Here is a 10,216-nt window from a genome sequence, read left to right as displayed (position 1 = left end):
CAAACTTGTTTGTCCAGCACATCCCACAGATGCTTGATTGAATTGAGATCTGGGGAATTTGGAGGCCAAGATAACACCTTGAACTCGTTGTCGTGTTCCTCAAACCATTCCTGAAGCATGTTTGCATTGTGGCAGGGCGCATTATCCCGCTGAAAGAGGCCACCGCTGTTAGGGAATACCGTTTCCATGAATACCATCTCCTTGGTCTGCAACAATGTTTAGGTATGTGGTACGTGTCAAAGTAACATCCACATGAATGGCAGGACCCAAGGTTTCCCAGCAGAACATTGACCAAAGACTGCCTCCGCTGGCTTGCCTTCCTCCCATAGCATATCCTGGTGCCATGTCTTCCCAAGGTAAGCGACGCACGCGCACCGGGCCAGCCACACGATGTAAAAGAAAATGTGATTCATCAGACCAGGCCTCCTTCTTCCATCGCTCCGTGGTCCAGTTCTGAAGCTCACATGCTTGTAGGTGCTTTCAGTTGTGGACAGGGGTCAGCATGGGCACCCTGACCGCTTTGCGACTTTTGCACTAATACCAACTGATATCAAGGACAAAACTGCTAAAATATAAAATAAATATTGTAGATCTAATATGGTCGTATAATACCAGGATTAAACAAATGTGGTACTTATAATAAAACAGAAAAATATGTTTTAGGACAAACTTAAATAGTTAAATACTAAAATAAGTGTGAGAAACTGTTTTTTTCTCTTAGTGTAGTGTAGTACAATTTTTGTTTTTAAGTTTTGCTTCAACAAAAAGTTACAACCTTCTTGACGCTAACAAGTGTTGCTAAAGTGAAAATGATGTACGCGTGTTATAAAGTTAAATACTGAGTGTAATATATTCAGCATTTAACTAACAAACGATATGGAGGTGGAACAGAGATAAAACCAATATATTCAGATTTATTAGAACCACATACACACATATACTGTACATTTCCATGAAAAAGAGAGTCGAGTTTCATTTGGTCCCACAGACGGTCGTTACATGATACACGTGCCGTCTTTCAGGTATTTCATGGACTCCATCTGCTGCGTCATTGCCAGAACTTCATGAAATCCTGTGCTGAGTCCTGACATGTGCTGGAAGTACGCCTCCTTCTCCACCTGCACCGACAGATTATTCACGCCTGCGTCTTTCAAAATGGCCGTCACCTGTGAATGTCAAGATCACAGAACATCAGAATTGTCATTACTCTTCTCACTACTGAATGGATCAGTATCAGATTTCAATAACAAACACAGATCATGAATGAAACTGAACAGCTGTTATGATGAAGGTAGTCTGCAGCGAAACATGAGTCTGTCTCGTGATCCTACCTGCTGTATGATCCTCTGCTCCACCACATCTGACATGATTTGCAGGTGGATGGTCCCTGCGATCATGTTGGCTGAATGTCTCCAGAAGTGAGGGTCTCTGTACGACAGAACTCCTTCAATCTTCTCAATCTGAAACAACAATCCAAATCTAGTTTCTTAAGTTTCTTAAAATTCTCTAACAGTAGAAAGCAAATACTTCCGCTAAAAATGCATCACCCTCTTACTGTTGTTAATACGAAAATTCTGTTTAACCAGCTCCCAGATCTTTGAAATACTTAAAGTGAAAGGCAAACTTTAATACATGTATTAATCTTTTGACGTATTTTGCAATCCTGCAAATAAACAGACCCAAGATCAGAAAACCTCATTGGTGAAGAACTCCATAATTTGATTTGGGTTACATACAACAACCAATAGCGCTGAACTGTGTGAAGCAATGACTGTATATAAAGATGGATGACGTGTTTGAAGCCAAAATCCCCCCCGAGGCGGGCGCTGCCATCATGTGCGGGTGACGTCATTTGAAGCCAGAGGCAGTAGAGATTGGTGAGTGGAGCCGCGGTAACTGTATCTCGTCCCTTCTGCTAACCAAAACACACATTTAACTAACCGGCAAAGATCCTGTGTTAGTTACGTCTTCTTCTTCTGTCCTCTCTTAATAATCATGTCACAACCCCACAGATTTATCTGGTGAGCCTTTTGAGTGTCTCAACCCTTTGATAGGGAAGACTAAACTAGCTAGCTCATCTATATATAAAGTAGTGATGACTAGCACAGCATTGAGTAGCTATAATAGTAAAATACTGCTTCCATACTGATTCAGCAGTGTTAAAAATCTAATAATGTCAATACGCACGTTTACTTTTTGGTTGATAATACTTATGTACTTTTTCACTTTAACTTTTTTTAACAATTTTAAATGCTGGACATATGCGATAAAAAAAAACTATGAAATATATTTAGATTTCAGTAGAACTTTAAATGTCGGTGCGGGTTAAGCTCAGTGGTTGAATCAGCGGCCATATACAGAGGCTATGGTCCTCGATGCGGCGGCCCTGGGTTAAACTCCCGCCAGTGGCCCTTTGCCGCGTGCTAGCCCCCCAAAGTTTTCTGTGGTCCTCTTTCCATAAAGGCATGAAAGGCCAAAAAACAATCTTATAAAAAAAATGTAAATGTAAAAAGAAAAGTGCATTTGCATTCTCCTTGATTATAAATACTATTATCCCCTGATGTGTGACTCCTTACCTTTTCCAGCGCGGTGTTCAGGTCCTTCTCATTTTCAGGGGGTGCCCGCAGAAGAAGAACCTCGCAGGCGTCCTTCAGCAGAGGGATGACGCTCAGAAAAATTAGTACGGCGATAAAGAGCGAGCAAATGGGGTCAGCAATCAACCAGCCGAACTGACGGATGAGGATGGTGGAGATGATGACACCGACGCTTCCCAATGTGTCAGCGAGGACGTGCAGGAAAACACCTAAAAGAAAAAAATACATTTTATCTGACTGAAACTTTCTTATAAACAAAGTGCTATATTTAGCTGAAACACTCACCTCGCATGTTAGCGTTCATGCCTCCGCCTCCAGAGCCGTGGGAGTGTCCGTGTCCGCCATGCCCATGACTGCTGTGCCCATGACTGCTGTGTCCATGCCCGTGCCCGTGTCCGTGCCCTCCATGAGAGTGTCCGTGACCCCCGTGGCTGTGCTCGCTGTGGGAGTGGCCGTGGTGCGAGTGGCCATGGTCATTTGACGAGCAGCTTTTGCCGCCGTGGGAGTGAGCGTGACTGAAAGCGCAGATACCCACGAGGTTGACCAGTAAGCCTCCGACAGATACCGGCTGCAGGAGACAAAAACAACACGCAGAGTTCAGGCTGAATCGATGAAAGACAAAAATATTTGATGAGGAAGTCTTCCAAGTCTGATTCAAATTTAGTCATGATATGCTTGAAAGAACATTATAGTATAAAGTAGTTTAAAGTTCATTAACAAGTTGGAGTGAAAGCAGATTCAGTAACAAGCCTTTGCATTAAAAAGTAAATATAGTTTTACTTACAGTCAGCATGTCTGTGTTTATATTGGGAGGATCCAACACGCGGGTGACTGACTCAACAAAAACAAAGAAAGCGATGACCATCAGGAACAGGCCGTTGATGAATCCAGACAGTATCTCAACACGACCATACCTGCACAAAACAAGAGAGAGAGAGAATATGAAACATCCCTCTTTAAATTATTCCACCACCAAAGCCTTTTCATCTGTTCTTTATGAACTCTACCCGTAGGAGAAGATCCTGGTGGCTTTCCAGCGGGTCATGAGGGCAGCAAACAAGCCGAGGACTAAAGCCGAGCAGTCAAACAGCATGTGGAAGCCGTCAGAGATCAGCCCCAGACTGTTGGTCCAAACACCATAAAACAGCTCCACAAACGTGAACGCCTAAAGCGAAAAAGCAACAAATGTTACATTGACACAAAAAACACATTGAATGATGTACACATCAATCCAAAGTCTGATAAAGTTTGTCATAACTATTTTCTTAAAACAGAGCTGAAATTCCTTTATTCGATTTTCTAACTGCTCCGATTATATTTGTTTAACATTTGTCATCTGTGTCTCAATGCTTTCTCTGCAATCTCAGAAGGCTATATTTAACTGGAATTTTATCACATTTTTGACCAGAAACAGTCCATTTTTAATGTGTAGCATCCAAAAATATCAGAAATACCACATCTTAAAGTCCATAATGTGCAACTAGTGTGTAACTGTAGAAGGTTAAGACAATTTTAGATGATTTAACCTTATAATTTCCTGGAATCAATACTGAGGACATATCCTCAGTGGTAAACTCGATTTAGGCAGGGACGTGGATTTTAGGGACGGCAAGTGTTCTGGTTTCCATTTCTACCATGCTTGTAGTCTGAGTAGTATTGACCAATCGCGTATCAGCAGGCGTATGCAGGAAAAACAGTCGAGCAAGACAGAGAGCAAAAGCAGGCAGAATGTAATCCGCCGTAATGACATCCCGGCTCCCATCAGCGTGATCTGACAATGATTTAGCTTCTTATTAATCTCTATAAACAGACATCTGCACACTAACAGCTAACAATCTGTTCTTGATCTAAAATTCAACTTGAGATATATTCCCTTGATGCTGTGTCACGAAAGCCACTCAGCGTTCAAATTTCCCGACTTCCTCAAATGCATCAGAAGTGATCGATCCGACCTCCGTTTAACAAACGAGCATTTTAAAAGTAGTTTTCTTCTCCTCTTGAGGACAGACCTGACAAAGCTTCATTGTGACTTTTTACTAACCTGCATCATGATGTTGAAATTTGGGCAAAGGTAAGACTTGTTAATTAAAGTGAATCACCAGAAAAATGGGTTGTTTATTGATAACGGCTGGCTACATGCCGCCATGTTCAACGTTGTCCTCAGAGGCTACCTCATCATCTGACTTTAGCCGATGGGATCTGAGATTGCCCTCGTGGTAACAAGGGCCTTGGCTGAAAAGAGTTGAAATTTCCTTTTCCAAACATTTTGTGTCAAAGTTCCCCACAATAGCTGTATATTTAGATTATGGGTCAGTATTAAGCAGTCCAAGTTAACATACTTTCTAAAGGTAATACTTTAGACATGGCTTAACTGTACAATCTTTTGTACTGTTTAAAATGTATGATTTGGTTTCCCACATTTTGAGACGTTAATTATAAGCCTTTTATTTTGAAATTAGAATTTTAATCTATTAATTTCCCTGGCAAAAGACTAATTTTTGCGGCGCCACCAATGTTGGAGTTTTCATGATATTGCCCTTGTGTTTCTATGCTTGTCCTCTCAGCTGACAGACAGTTGTAAGTTTTCTCTTTCTGATGCTGTACACATACCAGGTTGAGACACAGGAAGTAGAAGATCTGTCTGGAGTCGTATTCCTCCAGGATCTGTTTCAGGGAATCTTTGATGAACCGTGGGAGGGACTGCGATGTGTGCTGCAGGGCGTCACCCATAAAGTTGTACAGAGGGGTCCCCTCAGGTGAGTAACCCACCAAGGTGCCCTTCTGACCTTTCCTTGACGGGGAAGAGAGGATGCTGGATGCTGCAAGGAGAGGGAGGAGAAATCAAGTGGATGTACCTTACTTTCCCAATTTCACAAGTTTAAATACTATATAATAAAAGGTAAACAAAGTAAATCCACATTGAATTCAAGAAAATCCGAACTTAAATTCTGAAAACTGTTTTAGCTTTTCAGTGACAACAGTGAAATATAGAGGAACATAAATGCATCCATAAATTATTATTAAAACTTACATAAAGTAAGTTTAAGAACAGCACTCTCTTGATCTCAAAAAGTTGGATTTTGTAAGGGAAGTCAAACAATCATATTAATCTAAACTCAGCTTAATTATTACATGGCACATTCATCCTGCCGACTGAGCCCTAACTTACACATGATGAAGAAGATGGCGCTGACGATCACTCCTCCAGAGAGCACATGCTCTGTGCTGAACTGTTGGGGCGGTTTGCTCATGGAGCGCAGCTGATCTGTTAGCGGGTGAGTCCAGAAGTTGGCCAACAGCAGGCCGCTGAGGAAGAGGGCGATGGCGCCGTAGCGAGCACACCTCGGCGTCTCCATCTTTGCGCTGCAGATGGCCTCAACGTAAAACTCAAGGATCATCACGGAGAAGATGATCATCCCGAACGGCAGGATGAGGGACGACCAAGATTCCACTTTACTCTGGTGTTTAGAGAGAGTGAAAACACAGGGAATGTGGAGGTTAAATAAATTTCAATTCACAGTATGAAAAAATTGAGCTAAAGAAGATATATGCATCTTTTATATGGTAATCTATACAGCAGAGTCCAAGCATAGACTGTATAAAAAGATGGACGACATGAAAGATCCCTAAAAGTGAAGTCCATCCCTCTCCTTGCCCCCTACTGACTGGCTGCAGTATAGGTCATAAAGCCCGCCTCCTTCATGTTAACAGGTGGAACATGGGTCAAACTATAAAATCGTCAAATACATTTTTCTCAAACATGGTTTCTGTCATTATAATTAGTTCTTATCACGCTGATTTACGTCAAAGTGTCCATTTCTCTGACAAGTTTATTTTCAATTAGTTACTTGATACTATGAAAAGGATGATTGACAGCTCTGTTGACAACTAACAGCTCCTGCAGCGGATCTGCTCCGGATTAGCAGAGTAGAGGAGGACCGGCGAGAGGAGATGTAACTAAAACAATCACTACAGTCACTGAAGTTTCCATATCTGTGAATTTTAGCTTCAGACAAACACAAGAAGCTGTTCTGCTGTTAAACGGCGTGCAGGGTCTTTGCTGGGTTTTTTTCGGTAAGTTAAGTGTGTGTTTTGGTTTGCGGAAGTGGCTTCAACGGCTCCACCCGCCGATCTCTGCTGCACAGTCTCTACCTCCAAATGACATCACCATCGCAAGATGGCAGCGCCTGTCACAGGGGGGTATTTTGGCTTCAATTTCGTACAATGAGAGCAGATGGAGATGCATCGTCCATCTATATCTACAGTCAAATCTACAGTCCAAGTTATTATACTTGACTGAGGTAAAAGACTACAACATAATGCATCCAGTACAACCATCACACAGAGGATATCCTCCTGAAATAAAGACTCCTCCTGACAGTTTCCACAGAAGTGAAAAGGCTTTAATGAAAACAAGAGCTTTTTACCTCAACAGAAGCTCACAGAATGTAGTGGTTCATTTTTTGATATGCTGAGAAAATTTGATCGCCACAACAAATGATAAATAAATCCAATCACGTGTCGTTGATGTAAAAGTGTCATTCACAATCAGAAGGTCGTTACAGAAACGATAAGGACATAACTTAAATCATGAGTAAACATGATCAAGAGACCATAAATACAAACACCGCGTCAGTCAAGTAGATATTTTTTTGTGGATCAAAATGTTGGACTGACCAGCGAAGCGACTGGACCAGATTAATTCCTGTGACCTACATTTGTAAGTTTCCACTTCTGGTTTGATTGCCTTGTTCTTCCTGGCTTATTTGAATCCTTTAAAACGTAAAATCTCTCTATGTTTTTGTATCTATTTGAACTTTGTGATGCCACCCAAACAGACTACATGCATATTAAGATTTCTCATCCTGTCTCATGTTTGTGCACTTACTTCTGTGGTGGCTGAGAGCACTATGACCCAGGGCAGCAGCACCGCAGCAGACACCAGGTTGTCCAGGGCATAGAGGCGTTTTGCACCACCAATTTCGACCGATAGTTTCCGGGAGACCGTGTGGAAGCCCACCTTTAGACACAGGGAGGCCACCAGCAGAACTACGCCCCCCTGATGGGAAGAAAACCCATTAAGAAAGCAAAACCAACACTTAACTGTGCTTCTGTAAGCAGCACTGAACATGAAATTTACTGTGTGGGCTGTGCTTACTTTGTGATCTGCAACTCCTAAAAATGCAATGGCTGTGTAGAGGAAATGAGTGAGCGCGCTGTCATGGTGTCCCTCAGCTGGGTGGAAGACAAGTCAAGGCAGAAACAATACAAACAGGGGAATATGATAATTATGTACAACACAAACAGAGCAGGTCAAAAACAGTGAAAACAGCTGCAGCAGGAACAAATGGATACGGTGCTCCGCCATCTTTGCCATGAGATCATCGTTGTCAAAGAGGAGGAGGCAGATCACAGCGATGATGAACAAAGCAGCGCCTCTGGTCTGAAAAAGTCACAGAAAAACCCACAAATATGCATGTCACATACCTCTACTATAGTGATACTTTCAAACTACTCCCTGCTGACAGCCATGTAACCAATAGTAACACAATGCTCTCAGTAGCAGTACTGCAGATAGCTTTCTAGTTGTTATACTTTTCCATGTTTAGTGTTATCCACCAAAATAAAATCCCTTATATGTGCTGACCTACTTGGCAATAAACCTTATTCTTGTTCTGCTGCAAGAGGTCCAACAACGCAGGAGACACTCGCAGTCAGACAAACAGTCAGATTATAAACAAGCTTTCTGATTTCAAACCAGCTGTAGATATGTGTTCTCCTACCTTGGATGGCCCCCCTCCTGAGCTGGTGAACAGGACACCAAGGAGAGCAATGACCACCACATCACTGTGCTCAAAAAGCAGCAACGTCCTGCAAAAGACACACGCTAGATTTTAATCACAACCCAAACACAACAGAGTCTGCAGGAGCCCATAAATAAACAAGGTAAAAACCAAACAAACATGCTGACATTCAGAGACATATAGTATATGTCAGTAAACACACATACTCATTGTGACATTTTACCTCAGAGGGCCACAGAGAGTCAGACCGAAGAAGCCCAGGAGGGAGATGATACAGCTGAAGACAGCGTGCTTTAGTAACTTTATCCACTGCAACATAAATAATATGAAAACAGATTTATTACACTAGGTTGACACTGTGGTTTAACGGGTGCAGTGATTAATTGTCTTATTTTCTAAATTTACATATATTGCTAAGCCTTAACATTTCTTAAAAAACCACAAAAAACAGATTACCATTCACAGAAGATATAACAAGCATTCACAGTGTCCATGCAGTTATGTTGAATGAAGGAGAAGTAGCAGACGTAATGAATCAGACACAAGTTAACAAGTAGAAATCCAACAAACCTGTCTTTTTGAGATGGCTTTGCCTGAGGAAAAAGGCTTTTGGAAGAAAAGCAGAATAACAGCACTCCTGAGAAAGAAGAAGAACCATTGTGAGAATGTTGTCACAATCTGTAAACCTAAAAGTACAAAGTAATAATAATACATATCACAAGGTGCCAGGAGACTTAAATGGATGCAATATTACCTAAACAAGCACAAGGGAACTTACCCTAATTTCAGTATGAAGATGAACTGGACAATGTGAACAACTTTGAGGATATCATAAGATTCAAAGATCCCAAGAGCCTTCAGGATCTTTGTTATAATCAGTAAAACGATGTATCTTGTCAACCTGAACACAACAAAGAAATATTGATTTAGTGCTGGAGGTAGTTAATGTAGAAAAAACACATGTCCTCCTATTAAAGCCTTTCCACAACTTCTTACACATTAGGACTATTATATATTTAAGGAAGTCACCTTTGACACTGGGTCATTGTAATTATAGATTTCTGACCGTTTTGGACATCTGAAGACAATATTAGTTTAATTTACAGGATACTGACAACAATAAAATTAAATAAATTATTTGTTTCAGTTGGTGTTTTGGAGTTTATTTACAAAATGTGACATATTGTCTACAGCTAAAATAATCTGAATTGACAGATTTAAGTCTGCTGCTGGTTTAAACTAACGTATTCAACGACACGTACCTAGAATTTGGCACTTCCACCATGCCCAGTTTTCCTCCTGACAGTACGTTGCTGCTGTATTTGTCTTCCATTTTCAATTACTTGAACCCGAGCAGATGAAGTCCAGTTGCAGTATTTATGTCTCCAAAACCCTACACATCACTGTCACCTGAACAGTGAAAATGAACGGCAGCCCATTTACAGGTTTATATTGTGACCAGTCTCTTTCTGGCCCTTACTCAGTCTCCAAATTATTTAGTTCAATCTATACATTAAACTGTGAACAAGCAGCAAGCAGACTACTTAACCTGTTAGCAAGCTTGCTAGCTAGCTAGCCATCTGCCGGTTAAATTAGATTTTATCCGAAGTTTCTGGCTACGACACGTTCAGTATACGGTGTACGTCAAACAAATATATGTAATCGCCCAGTTAGAGCCAAATTATTCACGACGTTAGGTTCTTTCAAACACAATACCAGGAATTAAAAGATAAAAAATCCAGTCTGGCCAAAAAGCCACGGCACTTCCGGACACGGTAAACATTCCACGTCACGTGCGCGCATTCATGAGCTTTCCTA

The 10,216-nt window shown here is 41.4% G+C and overlaps 1 protein-coding gene across 1 annotated transcript; it reads right to left on the bottom strand.

Moving 5' to 3' along the window:
- Positions 1 to 894: 894 nt before the first annotated feature.
- Positions 895 to 10,110, bottom strand: slc30a5 (solute carrier family 30 member 5). Its single transcript, XM_069677187.1, has 16 exons — positions 9,661 to 10,110; positions 9,177 to 9,299; positions 8,969 to 9,035; positions 8,622 to 8,707; positions 8,378 to 8,465; positions 7,950 to 8,037; positions 7,753 to 7,829; positions 7,483 to 7,653; positions 5,764 to 6,052; positions 5,205 to 5,413; positions 3,602 to 3,759; positions 3,379 to 3,508; positions 2,880 to 3,162; positions 2,577 to 2,803; positions 1,332 to 1,460; positions 895 to 1,166 (listed from the first exon to the last, which is right to left on the bottom strand). The coding sequence occupies exons 1-16, from the start codon at positions 9,729 to 9,731 to the stop codon at positions 996 to 998; spliced, it is 2,367 nt and encodes a 788-aa protein (XP_069533288.1). The 5' UTR covers positions 9,732 to 10,110; the 3' UTR covers positions 895 to 995.
- Positions 10,111 to 10,216: the final 106 nt, after the last annotated feature.

This window comes from Semicossyphus pulcher, unplaced genomic scaffold (assembly GCF_022749685.1).
Source record: "Semicossyphus pulcher isolate SPU_LCO1_2020_fin unplaced genomic scaffold, fSemPul1.0.p SCAF_28, whole genome shotgun sequence".
In the NCBI taxonomy this organism is placed as follows: domain Eukaryota; kingdom Metazoa; phylum Chordata; class Actinopteri; order Labriformes; family Labridae; genus Semicossyphus; species Semicossyphus pulcher.
Note: the sequence above shows the minus strand (reverse complement) of the source record. Positions and strands in the feature narration are given on the sequence as shown.